We start from the raw sequence: 20104 nt of genomic DNA on the forward strand, positions 1-20104 counted from the left end.
GGGATCAACCACAGCGCTTTCTCCCCAGCGCATCGGCATGACAATGGTCTGGATTGAATTAAGTAGGGTACATCACTAGGGTCTTCAAGTGGGCACCTTCCATCCTTGGTGTTTCGTCGACTAGCCCACGGCACCTCAAGAGGGTTCGATGGTGATTCTGGTGTCCTGGCATCACTGCCCTCCATCCCCCACTCAACTCAACCCAGCTTACTTACCTGTACATCAGCATTTATTTCTTTCTATTGTGCTTGAGATCCCCAACCAGAATCTTTCCGCCTCAACCACAGCCAGTTGCTGCTACTTTCTGCTACTTCAGATAAGTTCTTCACTATGCGACGCAACTGTTGGCCACTGAACCCATCATCTCTGAGAAACCAGATTGTAGAGTGTGCCACAAATCCTTGACAACCCACCTCCACTGGGTACCCGGACTCTCCATCCTCACTGTTCTGCTTCAGTAGTTAGTTGAGCATACCAAAGTTTCTTCCTCTCATATGCCTCATCCACAGCATCCTCCCATGGCACTTTTAACTCTACCAGGTGTACAAGGCGTGCTGATCCAGACCACAAGACAATATCTGGTCGAATTGCTTAGTGGGGGCAATCTCAGGTGATAAAATAAACCGTTGACCAACGTCTGCCAGCATTTTCCAACCTCTGGCAGCTTCTAGTTGTCCTGGATGGTGGTTGGTTTTAACATCTTTTCTTGGCGGTTGCTCTCCTGGGTGGAGGAATGTTGTCTTTTGTGTGTAATGTTTTGATGGAACTGGTGGCAACTTATTGGTCAGGTTACACTTGTCTTCCAATGCTAAGGCCAAACATTGCAGCACCTGGTCATGGTGCCAGGTAAAGCAACCTTGGCTAAGACCCACCTTACATCATGTCAAAATGTGCCTTAATGTTGCAGGTAATGAACACAAAGGACATGAGGGATCCTCACCCACCCAGAAGTATTTTTTTTTTTTTTTTTAATGAAACTCAGACACTTGCAGCAGCTTATGCCAGAGATTTTTAAGCTGTTTTCATAGCAGGGCTTTTATAAAGGAATCCCAATTGAAAATTGACGAATAAAATCATAAAATAAACTGGATTCGATGAAAATAAAATTTCAGCTATGTGTACGTATCAGACAGAGGTTACAGATAAGGAATGTGGAAGTACGAAGAAACCTTAGGAAAATTAGTTATCTATAAAGATAAAGAAGAATGTTTGTTATCCTTTTAGTCTTGTCAGGAACTCAAAGTTAATATATGTTAACAATGTTTACATATACCATCGGAAATCACTTTGGAACCTCATAGGACTCCTAGGTCCCAGTGTGAGGTAATGTAGAAATATATGTAAAAAGAAATTTGTTCTGGTCTCATGTATACTCAATAAAGGAGTTTATTCTTCAGCTCAATACAAATTATTCAGGACTGGAAGGGTTAAAGAATGCAAATTATTTCAAATCAACGTAAACTGTTTTTTTCTTTCTTGAATACAGAATGCATATTGTGATGATTTTAGAAAAAAAAAAAAAGGAAAGGAAACAAAAGTAATTACTTTAATACATTCTGGTATAATGTATTAAAGTTGCAAATATATACCTGAGCTGCAATTCAGGGTTTCAGATTCGCACTATACTGTAATTGTTTTTTTTTTATCATTAGCATCAGCTAGTATGTATAATTATATGATGTTGATTTATGACATCAGATCCTCCCTCCTATAGAGAGCAGGGTGGGGTTTTTAATGCTGGTGATATATGTAAACTTTCCCACGAAACCTCAGCTGGGTTTACAAAAATAACTGTTGTCATTCTTAAGAGCTTTGTATCAAATACTATTTGTTTTTCAAACAAGGTCATTGCAGTTGTGTTATTCTAAAACACATTATCTGTATCTCAGTATTGTCTGCAAAAATAGAGATGACGCCATTGTTCAAATGTTATTTAAACCACTGTCATTGACCCTTCCTTTCTGCTAGTTTCTTGTACGGTATCTAAATTGTGTGATGGTTTTGTCATGTCAGGTCCAGTAAACACCAAACTAGTTTCTGTCTTAACATTTTGTAAGAAAAAAGCTAGCAACATCTTAGTAGTTGTTTTTTTTTTTTTAATTTTTATTATTAATTTTTCATTTTTTTTTTATCTCGTTTAGGATTTCTTGACAGGAAAAACTGTACTGATTTGTCGTGGAAAAGGAATCGGTTGAACTGGGACAGACTTATATTTAGGGACACACAAAAAGGTTAGGGGAGTAAGTCGTTTCCTATAGTTAAAATGTCCTTTGTTTTCAAATGACTGCTCATAACCCTGAACCCCCTCCCCCACCCGCGTTGCCTAACCTGCTCCGGCCACACCTGTGAGATCAAGCATGTGAATGCATCTCCTTGGCAGACACATTTAATTGCCAAGTCCAGTCGCCCATCTCTATGTGGAAGTGATTCTGGGGCCCTGGCCAAATGGGACAGAGGATGTGCCCTGCAGAGTGTCATGTTCAGGAAGAGGGAGACATGTGCCGCTTGTACTCAGAGCTAGACAGTTAATGACAGTCTAATCAGTATGCTCAGATTCGCCAGTGCACCAGGTACTGAGTGCTCTTCATAATCATTCACTCATGACAGAAATCAACCTACATTGTATCCCGTATTTCCTGAGGGGGAAAAATCCCCTGTGCAAAATCTAGGCAGATTATATATTCTAATGAGTTTTTTTTAAAAAAAAATTATTTTTATGTCATTGACATTATTCCAATGGGGTCTTATTTTATCCTCATCAAAACCTTGAAATGAAAGTTACATCAGTTACACTAGGGTGCAAACATGTATAGAGGTAGAATGTAACTTCCGGGCACTTTTTAATAAACACTTGTTCTGCTCTTTAATTAACCCCTATAGTATTTATACCCAGGGCTGATTTATTGTCTCCATTATTAACTTAATACAGTATATTAAAAATGCAGTGAAAATAGGTCTGCAGTAGATCAGGTTCGTTAAGATCCTTCACTTGCAATATGTTTCAATTGTAAAAGGCTTACTAATCAAAATATTGAAGGCAACAATACAATAATTACAACATGATATGAGTTGAGATATCAGTTCCCAGAAACCTAAACTCCTCATAGGTTTGTATTGTTTGTAAATGTACCCCAATATTATAATTATATTATGTTTTGAGGGAACTTGGGAATTTGGTAGCATGGAATGAGAAATGTCTATGCAAATGGTAAAAACACCAGTCATATACCTAAATCTATTATATTTTCACACTTTTCAGTCCAGTAATACACTTGCCTGAATTGTTTTGATTTCGATATTACCTACACCAGTCATATACCTAAGCCAATTTTATTTTCACAACTTTAAGTCCTGCAATAGGCTAGTCTCTTCCCTCAACAGTGTGCAATAGTTCAGAGCATTCTGAAAAATGTATAGCAATCTACTGTAATCTAATCCAATCCAATCTAAGCCAGTGTATATAAATGTGTAATCTACTGTATAGGAAATGTTTAAAGAACATGAATGGCTGAAACTAGGAGGTTGTGTGATCCAGTGGTTAAAGAAAAGAGCTTATAACCAGGCAGTCCCCGGTTCAAATCCCAGTTCATACACTGTGTACCCCTAAGCAAGTCACTTAACCTCCTTGTTTTAAGTTACTCTGAAGCTGATGCATAGTTCACACACCCTAGACTCACCTTGGATAAAGGTGTCTGCTAAGTAATTGACTGTATATCTCAGTTCTTGTACAGTATGCAGTATTGAGAAATCCAAGCAACTTAAATGCCTACTCAAGTGATGCAGCTGAGAGAAGGTACACTTAAGGGCAAGTTTTGTTACATTGCTTTTTTTCAAATTCTGTGTTTAGGGACTTAGAGAAACCACATAGATGGTTTATAAATTGATTAGATTGTCATATGATTAATTTTGCAGTGATGTATTTAAAACAAGCATACTGTATCAGCAAACTTACCGGAAATATGTTGTTAAAAATGAGAATACTGCCTTTTATACAATCAGCTAATTATAATTTGTGCTGATAATGTTGCTTATAGTGAAAAAGTCAAGTCCTTGCTTTATTGAAACAAGTGCTAGATAAAGGCAAAGAGGGTAGATATGTTGGGCTTCGATATCAATGTCACAGGCTGGTGATGAATTTGCTAATATTCTTCTGAATATTAATTAATTAATCAACAACATCCCTTATACAAACTTCCCATAGTAAAAGTCTAGCAGAGTGTAATAAATAAGTGAAGCCATGGTAAATCTTAGTTAAAGCCCAGAGAGATTTGATAAAGCATAGAACAAAATATGCCAAACCATGGTAAATTATGGTAAATGCATAGTACTGTATAACCATGGAAAAACTGAAAAAAACCACGGTAAAGCTTTTTAAGGGATATTACTTTGCAAATATTTTATATTAATTCAAACAATTCATCTGTCACAGCTCAATCAAACAAGTAGGTCTTAAAATGTACACTTTCTCAGAATCCATAGCACCACCTACCATCTATCTGGTGCTGTGGAGAAGTGCTCCAGAGTTTAGGGAAATAGTAGCTGTAAAGCCAATTTTCTTAATAATACCAAGTCAGAAGATGTATAGAGGCAGACTAGGTTTATAAGGTGGGCCTGACCTCTGGTGGCCTTACAGAATTGTATATTTTACTGGGCTAGTATAGAGATCCCAAAATTGGGTGGTCAGTGCTCTAGGGTTTGTAGAATTCTCATAGTCACATGTTCACTTCTAGGTACATCACTATATGACCAGATCCAATTTACAATTTTAAAAGAAAGCTACAATGATCAAATTGAACATATAAAGGAAATAGACATTTGGTTTCCTTAGGTAAAATCCTAATTAAAGAAGGTGTGGCACTGTGTACCTATATAGTAGATTGCACATTTTAAACCGTGATTCCAAGATCTATTCTTAAGAAAATGTGGAACTTACAGGTTGATACGGTTACAAAGTTATATGTAACTCTCAAAGTCAAAAGTGGATCAGTGTTGCAGTCTATACATTTATTTACTGTCTACCAAAATGCAAAACTATGTAAGTGCTTACAAAACCACTTAATAACTGTCTGTATCTATAGTCATTGTTAATGATGTAAACAGCTGGATGCCAGACAGCTTTTTACTGCGTATGACTGTACTAAATAAAGGTTGTCAAAACTATCTTGGGAAAGGGCCAGCAGTGCCTACGCAGTGATTTTGTTTTTACAAGAATATCATATTAAGAGAAAGCTGTAGCTAATTATTCAAAAAAAGCTGGCACAAGAACCCTAATGAAATCAAGTAAAGTCCTGTCGCGCACAATTTTTTTAAGTGAGTATCCTCTGGTGTAAGCTGCACTGATCAGGATATCTAAATGACTGCTCTCTAGAAATTTAAATAGAGCTTATTCTTGACTTGTACAGTGTTAAAGGTTTTACTGGCCCTAATGCCTGCCTACAGTTTTTCTCCAAATGTTCAATGTCAAATTAGTCATTTTTAGGTCTTAAACTTTTAAGTTTTTATTTTTAAAGAAAAAGTATTGTAATAATTCACTCACCTTTTAGAAGAGTGTATTTGTTTGAGTCGACTTCTTCATTGAAATATCATGAAACCTGTTAACAGGGTCAGAAGCTGTTGTGTCACTTTCAATAACTTTAAACTTACAATTCACTGAGCACCAAGGTGGCTCATGTATAATAGCAAACACCTCTACAGGACTAGATTGCTACGTATTTCTGATATACTGTAAGCAAGTTATTCATGAGCTCCCTAGTGTACGTCATTACTCGTGAATGATGTATTACAGTATTCCGGGAACTTGTCAGAAATAAACACTGACAAGTTCCAGCCTTACAAATTGTATTTATAAAACCCATTGCTAAATCTTTAGTTCCCTCTCCAGTGTCTTTCTAATCCAAGAAATATATTGAAGTCCCAGAGCCAGACTGCATGTTACAGTAAAGGTGTATGCACATTCAAAGGTATTCTCCTCATGTCAGATTTAAAACCTCTCACTGCAGCATTTATTTAACAAGAACAAATCAAACTGCTTTTCTGTAATAAAAACTAACTTCCCAAAGTTGGTTAAAAAAATAAAATAAAAATAGCGTCAAGATCCTACACACATCACTTCAGCACCCTGGATAGCAGCCGTAGAGGACACTTGCTCGTGCAGCTTCAAGTGACATGAGGCAACTACGCATGCAAACAAACCTGGCTCAGACATATACACAGCTTCCTCCAGTGCAGTTCTTTAAACACATCCAATAGATTCTGCATTTTGAAATGATGTGATTTCCAGATCAGACAGCAGTCTGACCATCAATTGTTAGGAAAGCTTTGAAGTCACGCATTATGTATAAAGCCAGAACAAGCAGAATAGTGTGTATCTGTTAATGCAAATTTGAAAATCCTACTAGACAGCATGGATTAATCTCTACACAGAACTAGGCTGAGACTACCATACATTTTTTTTTTATTTCAGTAAAATATATGAGAAGCTTGCTGCACCAACTAGCCCCTTACATTGCCCTTTTAACCTTTGCTATAAAAAGAAATCAGAAGAAATATTATTGATTTATTTTTACTGCTGAAGGCACAGCATGTAACTAATGGGCAAGTGATTTACAGAAACAATTTAATTGATGTATTTTCTTCCTCTTCAATTACCCAGGAAGCTGCTGTCACCATGTACGTGTACAGACCATAGTGACACAGCAGAAATATTTTACAAGAGAATAATACACAGAAATGGCAGGCTGCATTTAGGGACTTAACAGAAGTTATAGGGAAGGGCAGCTACCAACAGGCGAATCCTAAACCTAAATGGCATTCCCTAAGAGGACATGTTAAAATAATAACCTTCAGTCCAAAAGATGCATTTAACTGAAGTTCATCCTTATTGTTCAGATAAGGAAACAGGTTATTATTTCAAACCTGCCACTGACAGTAGTACTGGTGGGCACACATATAGTAATACATGTGTGGATGAGTTCACCTGAGTGGCAAATCGCTGTGCTTTGATCTGCTCAACAGTCTTGTTCTCAAAGCCACGTTCGACTGAGGCCTAAATTAAATCAAAGTTTATTGTGGTGCGATTGATATACCTTGTAATAGTGATAGTGCCGTCAATTCATCCAGACCTTCCTGTAGAGGTCCTTAAAGTTGTTTTTACCATTGGAAGAGACAAAGATTGTACTCTTGTGGGACACTGTACAGTAAGTCTGTTAACTGGACTAATTAAGTGATGATTGAGCATTGAACATTGTGCTGGTGTCATTAACAAACCCTGTGATTTTGGTAGCATTTTATTTCGTGTGGCTAAAATAAGCATTTAATTGGTATGAAGTACAATGATCCATATCATCAATGTAGTTGTAGTTAATAAATAATGTTTATGACACCAGTGAATTTGTAGGACAGTTTGTATGTATATTTGAAAAGACAATGATCTATTCAGTAATATCAAAATATGTCAACGTTAGTTCTATACAAGTCAAAGGTCAAATGGGCATGCAATACCACAGTCATTCCATTTCCATGGAGCGAAATTGAGGGTGCAGTTCAGGTAAAATTAAATACATATTCTGATGTGTTAGTGAATTATAATATATTTCTTTAAATCTTAACAGTGTGCCAAGGAGTGCTTGTTCTGGAAAGTAACCAAGCTTGAACAACCACAGCAGTTTCCCAATTAGCATTTGAAAGCCTTGGGCACATCTAACCCTAGCAACCTATTTGCTATCAGTGGAGTACTTTGTGCCATAATTTGAACTCACTAGAGGTTAGTTATAAGGTAAATACAATCTAATATTCAACACTGATTATTTAAAAAAAAAAAAAAAAAAAAAAAACAACAACAACAAAAAGGCACCTCAGGTCTTCAGTGGGTAAATGAACAGAGCTAACCAGGGGGCTGAAATTCAACAAAGAAACAGAGACCACATGTCACCCTATTTTAGCAGACGATTCAGGATATACACATATTCACAGTTTAGTTTGGTTTACTTTATATAGTAATTGGTAGCTATAGCCATGTCAACTATATTCCAAATACATTTTCCAGAAGACCCTTGTGTTTTCAGTTAAGACATTGAAATAGACTTCTATCTAGCCAAAGGGATTGTCAATGAGTTTATTACGTTTCTTTCAGTATTTCTAAATGCAGCATTATTGGGTGTTTAGTAGTTATAACAGTCATCATAGAACATTGTATTTACTCATTTTAAATACTGCTGGGTGTCCATTGCCTTTCTCCCTTGATGTCTTCATATTTGATTTCTAGCCCAGAAAACAATTCCAACAATTTGGTGTCAAATATCAAAGATCTTGTCCTGAAGTAGCATCTGGGATGGTTTTGTATTGTATTATGCTGCCTTTATGTTGAAAACACTTCCAGAGATGTGATTAAGGGGCCTAATTCGAATAAAATGCATCCAAGTCTAATTGATGTTTGTACCACCACCTGGAACAGCTTTATTTAGCATTGCTGCATTCTCGTAAAACTGTGAGAAAAGCTGAACTTTTAGGAATAATTATATACAATAGGACAAAAAAATATAACTTGAACAGCTGGGTTACAGACCCCAATCAGCACAGATCTTGAACTAAACCACATTAGGAAATCCAGGGTCATTACTAACTAATCCATGAAACCAATTAAAACTTACAGTATAGGGATTTGTCATATCAAAATGCATTCAGTCAAGCATTGTTTTTTTTTTTTTTTTTTAAGATAAACTTGTCCCTTGTCCAGTGGACATCAGTCAATGTCAAAAAACCATCATAGAATTTGGCGCAATTCAGCTCAACTGTCATTCACTGAGAGAGGCCCAGGATTGAATGGCAGATCCAAGACAGAAATAAATTGAACATAGGCAGCATATTTCACCTTGACAAAGACATGGTAAAAGGAGAACCAGCAACTGAACTTAGCAGAAGCTTCACTGTCCCCTCATGCACTTTACTTGACCTGGAGAACACTCAGCTCTGCAGAGATACTCAAAGTCAAAACCAATGTCCAATTGTATATTGTACTGCCTATTAAGACCACATGTCCACTAGCCAAGTCAGAACGCTCCTAATGTAAGAATGGGGACTGTGAGCTTATTCAGTTCTGTACAACTAAGCATCAAGGGTGTCTTAGTCTTAGCACACAGACTATCCCCGCTTATTATTTGGTCTCCTGGGGAGACCCGTATTTTAAGTGTGTTAAAGAAGTGATAGACTGAAGGTATTTTATGTAGCCAGCAGCCATAATAGCATAAGTTTAAAGTGAAAAAAAAGAATGGAAAATAACCAAATAACTTTAATGGACGCAGTACTAGGGGAACATGAGTCCACCGCTAATGTTGCAGCTCAGGATGTGTGTTTTGTCAGCTGAGTACCAATCGCCCACATAAATTAATGATCTTGAGAGAGTGCCATTGCTGTATAGGTTAGTATAGGTTAGTATGGATGCCATTTGAGTGAATCCACAATCGTAATGCATTACGAAGGTGATTTATATATATATATATATATATATATATATATATATATATATATATATATATATTATATATTATATATAATATCTTAATTTTAACTTCATACTAACCATACTGGTGTTTTCCGCCTGGGGTATTGACCACCTTATTAACAAATCCAGTAAAAGAAGTTCATGTTAGAGAAGGTTTCAAGATGGAAGTTGAATTGAATGTACATAGATAGTGGACAAATGTTTTTTGTATAAATAGTTTCATGTGAAATGTTAATCATCTGAATATTGATTGGTGTCACTGTTTCAGATTTTTTAAAGATTAGAGATCATTTATCTACCAGTAGGATAGTAGCCTGCATGAAATATATTTATATAGCTTTTACACAGCTGTGATATATACACGGAGAGTAGCCAAATGCGTTACGCCAACAATATTAGCTTGAAAGTTTACTTCAAGTTATAAATGCAAGAATGGAAAAAAGTTTAAAAAATAAAAAAATAGAGCTGGTTAGAGCTCACGCCTTTTGCAAGTCTGAAAAGTGCAATGAAATAAAGTTCTGTAGTTTTTTTTTTTTTTTAAATCTAAGAGGAGCTGAATGAAATCCAAACCCAAAAGCAAAAAATGAGGATTTCAAATATTTAATCCAAACTGAAAGTGCTTGTACAGTTGCAGAGCTACATAAGGTTTTAATGCAAAAATGTGCATAAAAGAGCCGAAATGGCGGATGTAGAAGTGAAAGTGAAGAAACCTGGAAATATAATATAATCCTGTTTGTGATTAAAGTTAATTATTTCTGTGTAGAGGTCTCAGTATGCATGTAAGCAAAAAAAGGGGAAAAAATAACAAACATCTAATCACACACAAAAAAAAACACAAATGAAGAAAGAGTCCAGGGTATTGAAAAAAAAAAAAAAAATCAAATAAAAAATTAGTGCTAACATGTTGGCGCAATCCAGCAATAAAATGTATATATATATACACACACAGTATATATTTTCATTTTAGCAAAAAGAGCCTGGTAGAACAGAGTAATGACAATAATTTTTAAAGATAGCCCTTCCCTTTCTGTACCTCAGTTCTCTCTACTTTCTCCTGAACACCTGTGGAAGGGGTTTCTTCAAGTCAAACCCAGGGGCTCATGCTGCTCATTAATTAGCACCTGTTGCTGAAGTGACCCCTGGCTGAAAGAGGAGTAATACCTAGTTTACAATTACACCACTAGGTGGAGCAAATACCGGCATTGCACTTGGCCAAGCAAGAAAAAAAAAAACCATAAGAAATTATGTTAACTGTATTACACCAACACCAGTTCTTTGTATCAAATATTACAGTTAAGTAGCTTTGTAGTTTACGCTGGTGGGAAGGCACACACTGCAAACAGTACAATCTCGTTGGGACCCATTGGAGTCACTGCTAAGACTGCAATAGCACACTGCTGCTTGCTCTTATGTATGAGAACGGAGATGCTAGAAAATGCATAAATCGTTGCTTTTGACACTAACGTCTGCTCTCATACTATCCTGTCTTGCAGTGATCACCGATGGAGCCCATGATAAGACAACGCTGGTGGATGATGTTGGCAGTGAAGAGGATCTGTACGAAGATTTCCGCTGCTCCAATCACCGCTTTGGGCACCCGGGAGGAGGAGGGGAGCAGCTGGCCATAAACGAGGTAACAAAACAGTATTGGGATTGATTAAATACATTGCAGTATATTGAAAATTTAGAGGAAGAACAATTCCTAAGTTTTGTCGAATAGTTTAGGTAAAAATAGTCGAATAGATGGGCTAGTCAACACCATATTAATAAATCATGTGTTTGATAATGTCTGGTGCTGTTTGTGATCGTATTGTTTGTGCACTGTATTTCTAAACTGCTTGGAAAGTTCTAAAATGTAATTCGTAAGGCAATGGATTGCAAATCCACTGCTGTCCATCTAAAACTGAACGGTACACAATTACTTCCCAAGTGGTTAGTCAACTATATGTTTCTGAGGCCGACTGTCACTTTTATATTCAACTAGTCGGCCATTCAGTGCTTAATGGTGTAAAGTACCAACTTACATTGTGCAGTATACTTATGAATTAGCTAGTCACCAAAGTGAATAAATATTGTAGCTGCTTGTGACAAGTCATGGTATCAGCAGCCAGACATTTCAACTTGAGCCTTCTTTAGTGTATTTCATCTTCAACACTGAAAAATTATGTCATTTCCTGAGATGAAACTGAAGGAAGGTAATGTTGCAGCTGTACACAAAAAGTTAAACCACACAGTGATAACAGCTGCAGTACAAATGGTAATATAGCTAATGAAGAGGCAGGAAATGTATTTATGTATTTTTTTTTTTTAAAGCAATATTGCCCCAATATTGTCATAAGTACTACAACAGGATCTTTATGACACATTATTATTTTTAGGGTCAGTTTTTTCAAATGTTTTCTGAAAAAATGTGAATGCTGAAAAACAGAAACAAATAACTGCGTAATATAACTCAAGGGGTTGAGTGGATTCATACAGTTTAAACATTGAATTAGGGCTAAACACAATATTCTGAGCTGTTTTTTTTTTTCGGTGTAAGACAATGATAATTTCATGACACATCGCGGTCTAAAAGTAGATATTTCAAGATTAAACAGGATATGTATTACAGCTGAAAGAATAGCCTTGTCACATTCAGTATCGATCATTTTCTTACAATTACGCCACGAGGCATCAAATGGTGGTAGCTTTCCATTTGTGATGCACAACAATGTTGCACGTAGAACAAAACGTAATGTTACTGGACACATGAAATGTCCCCTCTTGTACTGGACAGAGCGATCTTTAGCAGAAATATTTCCAATCTGTGATGCAGCAGGTGTATTTTTCTTTGAAAACAATTTAAAGAAATCCTGCAATCTACAACATGTTCAGTCATTTCTCGATAGCACATTTAACAGGCTGCCGTGTTCCTAAATGTGACAGGTAGTGCATCAGCAAAGCAGACATTTGCTTTGCAAAAAAAATTATGTATGTTTACACTATTCTTCGAGAAATGACGATTTTCACAGGAACTGCACAGCGTTTGGTAGAGTATTAAATTAGAGTCCCTTTCTTTTAACAATTTCAATGACTGCAGTATTTGTATCCGCCACCATATAGATCAATGGAATACTTGCCTTGGACCTCTAGTGGTGTGATTTTGCTGTAGCTTTTTTGTCAGCGGTCTCACTGCCATTAGGCTGGAAAAAAAAACAGTTTAAATTGAGCTTTCTTCTCTTGTTGTCTTTTTCTTTCATTTTTGGTAGCCAGATTTTTGTTTCTTTTTCTGGGGTTCATGAGACTCGGCAGATTCATATTCCATTTTGAGCAGTAGCCAAGTCCCGTACCCCCAAATAACTTAAACCTGTGAGATTCATAAGGTTATCGTACAATCAAATTACACCTGACTCTTTCCCCACCAATAGGGAGTGACTAAGCAGCTGCAGAACTAACAGAAAGAAAATAAGAATAAAGACGCAGATAAAGAGGCAGAAAAATATTGTGTTTAAGGTTTTGAAAAGCAACGTACAACACTTGTATGATATTTTTATTTTTTAATTAATAAACCTTCAAAAAAGAATTGGCAGAAAAATGCACAGGCAGCACAGCTTGAATCAGCCTTGCTAATGAATAGCTCTCCGCAGCCAGACACAAAGCTTTTAAGATCTGTTATAATTTATCCTCCTGCTGGCTTCCCCCTCTGCTTTCCTGCGTTGCTAGGGCTAGCCTGGCGACACCAGTATCCAGGATACAGTGTTGAACACAGCTGTCTGATTGGCTGGAAGGAAATGCTGTGGAGCTAGATAGAGGGCTGTGCAGGATAAGCATTCTCCATCATTTTTGTTTAGTTCTTAAAAAAAAAAAAAAAATCAAGCATTTTACTCAAATAAGAAACAAAAATTTGTTCTAGCAGAGCATTAGGAAGCTAAGAGAGAGAGAGAGAGAGAGAGAGAGAGAGAGAGAGAGAGAGAGAGAGAGAGAGAGAGAGAGAGAGCACTAATTAAGAGACATACTGCAACAGATAGACCTCTCCTCCTAACAGCAAGGGATTCGTGGCAGGCATAGATCCCACAGGAGCTCACTCATCTCACAGAGGTGCAGCATTTCTTGATCTTTTTCCACCCGCGGGGGGTAGCTGAGAAAGCATGGCTCGGGGATCGGACAGAGCAAGGCAGAGGTTGAGCTTGAAGAATGCTTTCCTGAGCTGTAACTTGAACCCCGACACTCAGAAGGTAGTGGTATTTGTGATCATGGTGCTGCTGGTCCTCATCAATGTGGTGCTGATGTTTCTGCTGGCCTTCCACTAAACTACACCTGGGCTGCAGTGTCCTGTTTGAGTGCTTGGATGGGAGTCTGGACCTGGGAATTAGGACTGCAGGTACAGTACTGGAAACAACTGGTTACAACTGCTTTGATGGATGTCAGTTATTAGTCGGCACTGCACAGCAGACTGTCCCTGGGGCCGTCACCTCAATAAAGGTCATTTTAGGAAAGTGGGTTGGGAGAATTACATATAGGATTGCTATAGGATTGCTTATGCTCCGGTACCAGCCATAGAATAGCAAGGGTTGCTCTGGAGCCTACAGTAAAGCAACCAAGATTCAACCTGAAAAAAAAAGCAGACGTTTCTTTCTAATAATGGAAAAAGGTTAGAAGCGCGACAGCATTTGGTGAGTTATTGAATTTAGAGCATTGATACAGGGAAGTAGCAGGGAGGCTAAGGTGTGCCTATGTAGCTGTGTTCAGTTTGTTATGGAGGTTGCTCTAAGCAATCAGCAATCACAGCTGCTTGCACGTGAGCCAGGATGTGTGCCTGATAAAATAATCAAGCTCACTATAAAATGTAGATGAGATTGCTTACCCTCGATGAGACTAAAGACGTCCCTGTTATTTTTGTGGATTATAATAATCATTTTACATTTAATTTAATCCTAACTGATGCAGACAGACAGAGAAACAAGACAACAATTATATTGCAAAGAGATTTAAACAGCCACAAATGCCATTTTATCTGATTTTACCTTCAACTCAGTAGGCTTCACCAGTGCCACATACTTTCATCTATTTAAACTGTTTGGTTCTACATTTGTGGGAGTTGCACCCCATAACACAGGCAAGGCAGAAACCTAAGGGCTTTCCAGTGTGTGTTTAATTTGAAAAAGGATCTCCAATTGCAGTGCAATGGTCTTGTACTAAGGTGCAAAGGTAAAAATCGAACAAGCCGTTGATAGACCAGTTCACAGTGCAGTCTGTTGCAGTCCCAATGACTATGCAATATTTCTTCCTAATCCATTGTGTTGCCATGTGCATATGGGTCTACTAGGTTTCTGCAGGGTATAAAATAGTATTATAATTGTACTCCAATGGTGTTGTTAAAAAAAACAGGGACACTAATGCATTGATTGCACAGTACCCTAACCTTTACTCTGTGCAATTATTATACGGTCATGAAGACCCTCTGTGTGTGCATGCATTGGTTCTGCAAAGGAGGTTTAATTAACTTAGGAAAACATACAAACGAGTTCCCAATCTGTGGCTTGGGCCAGTGGTAATAAGTGGTTATGGGTTGTCCATATGTGAGTGACCAAAACAGTTAAAGAGGATAGTAATTGCAGGTTATAAAACACCACATAACCAGAACCGAGTTTAATGACTGCAATGAAATTGTTGAGAATGTGCTAGTAAAAGGACAGGCTTGTGGGTGTGTAACTTAGCAACAGACTTTAAATTTAAAAGCTGCCCTGTTTTAAACTGGCAGCTGGTTATTTCTATTCCAAGTCCATTGGAACTACTACCAAGCCACTCTGTGTATACTGTAATGTGTTTGTTTAGGGTTTATGAAATCTATGGCTACCTTTGCAGCAGGTTGAGGAAATACTGTTCAGACAGGGGTGTCCACATTTTTTGCAAAGGAAGCCACTTTTGCAGTTTCAGCCCTCAAAGAAGTTTGTAATGAGTTGGTAGCTGATCTAACAAGAGCAAACAGACACAGCATTATTAATTAAACTAATTTATTTTTTCACTTGTGTTTTAAGTACAACATCTTTCATTAGTATAGCACAATATGTAGTTGTAAGCAGCTCTAAGATGTACGGTATAAAGGCAGCAGCTGAGAATTTAGGGGGCAGATTTCAGAAAATACTAAGAATACAAACTAGTACTTTATTTGAAAATGCTACAGAATTGTCTAGAAAATTGGTTTGCTAAGCAAGAGCAATGGGCTTAATTGCATTCATATTTTTGAATCTCACTAAATACTCCAGCTAGCTTTGTTTTGGGAAAAAGTGTACAGTATATACAAATACTTCAGTGTAATAATGTACTGAAGATAAAGCAAAACAATTATATTAATATGAAATTAAAATGTTAAAGACAAGGATAATAAACTTTGGCATTGGGGCTTCTTCAGGTGATACACAAGGAAAACCGACAGGGTAAGTGAGGAAGAGTGAGGTCAGAAGGTCAAACAAAAACACTGGTTCTTTTTGGACATATATTATAGGATAGTACTGATACACTGTTCTGTCTTATAAATCTGTAACATTCTGTAAAATGTGCTTATACTTGGCATTTCATAAGAACAATGCTATGCATTTTAATCTGGCTTCAATCACATTTAAAGGGAAGAGTCAAGCTGATTAGTGAATGGCCTTTGATATGTTCCTCAATGGAACTTGTGGATACAGTAAGTGACTGCAGCATCTTAGCAGGGTTTTACAATAAGGTACTACTAGGTAACACTGTGTACTGCTCCTACTGTACTGGTCAACCCAGCAGTCAAAGTCTTAGTGGTGGATTCAAACAAAACAGCTTTATTTCTCTTTTGTTAACTTTCTATATGTATTTATTGAATCTTCTACAGAACAAAGTTTATGCAAAGTTTATAAGAAATGTACTGTATTGCGTTACCTTTGCTGTATCCCCTGTTGTCCATATGCTGCCGTAAATTGCTGACTCTTGACATTTTTAATCACACCTCATGGCGCATAAATCAACTAGGCAATATAGTTCTATTTGGAAGAATTCGTCAGGATTAAAAAAAGGCTCAACACATGATTTATGGCTGTTATTTGAATCATGCTAAAAGTGATCCTTCATTTTTGAGACACTAAAAATATAAAATGTAACAAACTCTGACTGATAAGCTTGGCCTTTAACAGATTTCCACAGTGCTTCCAGCATTCAAATTTAGTGTTGCTTAGCAACATCATTTAGCAGTGTTACAGTGTTCTTTATTATTTGTTAAGGTTGGTAGATTGAGTTATTTTTTTATATATATATTCACAAGTATAAATTGGAGAGTAAAAGTAAAATAAATAAGAATCAAAAGGATCTCAATGACCTGACATTAGAAACTTCTGCAAGGTAACCTTGAATGCTGGACAAGACACACCTGTGTCCACTCAGACAATGTTCTGAATGCTATGCATCAGGGGCACTGGAACTAGGGGTGCTGGGGGTGCAGTAGCACCCCCTGGCTTTGCATGGCTTCCATCATATATAGAGGTTACAGTTTTGTTCAATGGCTTTTAGCACCCCCACTTTAAAAATTGTTCCAGTGCCACTGCTATGCATTGTGGATTTTAGAGCTATTCTCTATTTTTTTTAATTTTTTTGTCAGTGTACATTTGCATTCGCAATTAATTTTGCTGTTTATTGTAAATATACTGTCAGGCCATGCAGATTTTGCTGAAATTAACTTTTGGGGAGGAAAGAGTCAGTGTACTCATACATAGCTGATGTTGATTTGTCCACCAGTTAATCAGTGATGGCAGTACAGTGTATGCAGAGGCCCTGTGGGACCACGTCACCATGGATGACCAGGAGCTGGGGTTTAAGGCAGGGGACGTCATTGAAGTAGTGGATGCTACCAACAAGGAGTGGTGGTGGGGAAGGATCCTGGACAGCGAGGGCTGGTTCCCAGCCAGCTTCGTTCGGGTAAGGAGAAAGTATTTAGCATTATCTACATATACAGGAACCTGATCTTATGAATGTCACTTAGCAGCTCATCCCAAAGTGATAATATAATGTTCAGTTTTCAATAGTGATATTTTGACATATTATCAAGATCAGTTGATCAGGCTTAGTATTATAGAAGAAACACCATAAGCATTCGTACCATAGTTATTCCATGAATTAGAATGGACGAATTAGTCTACTCACCAGTGTTGAATATCAAAAAGTTATTTGATGCAAGATCTCTCAACACTTGTGGTATAAATTGAAATATACCATTTGCTACAGTTATTGTAAGATCTATGTGTTTGCTTGTGCAGCTGCGTGTTAACCAGGATGAACCTATGGAGGAATATTTAGCCAAACTGGAGGATGGGAAGGCAGAAGATTCCAGCAGCTCAGTACGCCGACACGGACCTGGGTTTCCCAGCAAGGACCAGATGAGGACCAACGTCATCAATGAGATCATGAGCACGGAGAATGACTACATGAAACACTTGAAGGACATCTGTGAGGTAAGCATTCTCTCTTATAGCATGGCCCCTTTACATTCCTAATTTCATCATAGCTACATGTCTTAGAGTCGGTACTTCTTCCTTAGGGTTATATTAAACAGTGTCGGAAGAGAACAGACATGTTTACAGATGAGCAGCTGTGTACCATCTTCGGGAACATCGATGAAATTTACAGGACTCAGAAGAAATTCCTGAAAGGCCTGGAGAAGAGGTTTAACAGAGAAAACCCACATTTGAGTGAAATTGGATCCTGTTTCATAGAGCATGTAAGTGTCTGAAAAGGGCATCTGCTTAGCTGAACAATTACAACAGATTTAAAGAATATGTAGCTCCCTGTGACAGGAAATGGCTGAGCGGTGACGTCAGGCCAGAATGAGGAACAACAACAGACAGGTAGGTAACTGCAGTTCAAACGCGCAGCCGCGCGGTTTATTAAATACCAAAAATAAATAAAATATTTAAACAAACAAAAAGACACTGCTCACAGAGCAAAATAAATAGGTTTAGCAAAAACAAATCACAAACACAAAATACGATCAGGCTGGGCAATAGCCTTCTTTTTAAATTTCTCTCTTCTCCGCTCTCACTTCGCCTCTGAACTCCCACCTGGAGAGCAGAGAGCTGCAGGTATTTATACAGGTGACCATCTCCCAATTAGCAACAAATTAATCACTTAATTCGGGAGATGGCCACCTTCTGCACAAGGTGTAATTATTTGCTGGCAGAGGACGAGTCATATATATATACAAAATAAACTCAATACTATAAACAAATAATAAACAAATACAAAATAACACCGGGGCAGAGGGGGAGACCCCGTTCTAAAAATAAACAACCTGAACAGGGCTGCTCGCCCTGTTACACTCCCAATTTAATTTTATTATTTATTTGCACTGTCCCCTAGCCTATTTATGATGTTTGTAATCATTGAGGGAGTTTATTATTGCAATTACTCAAGTACTTTTGTTTCTGATAAGTCAGTGTTTAGAAATTTTCACTTGAGTTCAGGGGCTGCTCTTCAGCTCCAGTTGCCTATCATAGGTATATGTTACACAGACTAGATCATCTAATCTAGCACCATCTAGTGATCTTTTACTTTAGGATAAAAAATTTAAAAAAATGTATTTTGGAGTTGTGTACTCTTTTACAGTTCTGAAACCATAACTAGAATGATTTGACCTAGCTACATATTTAGTTTACACGTGTACCATGTCAGCCATAAGCATGCTTTCACCCATTTGAGAGTTATATCCTTCCTTCTCTTCCTTTACAGCAAACGGATTTCCAGATCTATTCGGAATATTGTAACAATCACCCCAATGCCTGTGTGGAGCTCTCCAAGCTCATGAAGGTCAACAAGTATGTGTTCTTCTTCGAGGCATGCCGGCTGCTTCAGAAGATGATTGATATCTCTCTGGACGGCTTCCTGCTCACTCCAGTACAGAAGATCTGCAAGTACCCACTGCAGCTGGCTGAGCTGCTCAAATACACCAACCCCCAACACAGGTGAGGAGCACAGCCACAGCGCACTGCTTTGAGTCTCACTATTGAAGAGCATTTTGATCTTCTGATTTTGCCAGTTGGATTGTACAGCTGTTCTGGGCCAAAGTCTGTGAAGATGTTACCAACTTATTTGACGCATGCAGTCTTATTATCATGCAGGGGTTGTTTTGTAGTATATCCCCTTCAGTCAGTGTGTGCACAGTTCTACCATGTTAAGTTTCCTATCTATGTATCTTAAGTATTTTATAATGCATATGGGAAATTTTAAAAGTTATGGCAGTGAAACACAAACCGTTTTTAATTTTCTTTTTAAATTATATTAAAAAAATTCTAACCAAAGGAGTTATACAGATGCAAACATTAATTATGACTACTACTACTACTACTACTACTACTACTACTAATAATAATAATAATAATAATAATAGGTTCATTATTAAAAGTCTATTATAGCAAAATAAAATTGTGGGTATCTATCAAGATTTTTAAGACAATTTATACCATTTCTTGGAAATGAAATTAAAAGTATTAATGTAACAAACAACATTTATTGTGTTCACATCTTCTTCAGATACCTAAAACAGTACACTGTATATACAGAATATATATCTAAAGGAGCTAGACTGAGGTCTGAAGAGGATGTAGTGCA

At 37.4% G+C, this 20104-nt stretch overlaps 1 protein-coding gene across 7 annotated transcripts in view; it reads left to right on the forward strand.

Annotated features, from left to right (window-relative positions):
* The window catches only part of LOC121327429 (rho guanine nucleotide exchange factor 4-like), a 195385-nt gene that overhangs the window by 161936 nt on the left and 13345 nt on the right, over positions 1-20104 (forward strand). For 6 of the 7 annotated variants that reach the window (XM_041271494.1, XM_041271493.1, XM_041271498.1 and 3 more), the window contains 5 exons: positions 10993-11132; positions 17240-17419; positions 17758-17952; positions 18039-18218; positions 19226-19458. In XM_041271494.1, the coding sequence (XP_041127428.1) occupies positions 10993-11132; positions 17240-17419; positions 17758-17952; positions 18039-18218; positions 19226-19458 (928 nt within the window). Of the gene's footprint in view, positions 1-10992; positions 11133-13275; positions 13860-17239; positions 17420-17757; positions 17953-18038; positions 18219-19225; positions 19459-20104 lie in introns of those variants that run through there. The other variant, XM_041271500.1, reaches the window with a different exon arrangement.

The sequence above is a fragment of the Polyodon spathula genome, chromosome 14 (genome assembly GCF_017654505.1).
Source record: "Polyodon spathula isolate WHYD16114869_AA chromosome 14, ASM1765450v1, whole genome shotgun sequence".
NCBI classification, from domain to species: domain Eukaryota; kingdom Metazoa; phylum Chordata; class Actinopteri; order Acipenseriformes; family Polyodontidae; genus Polyodon; species Polyodon spathula.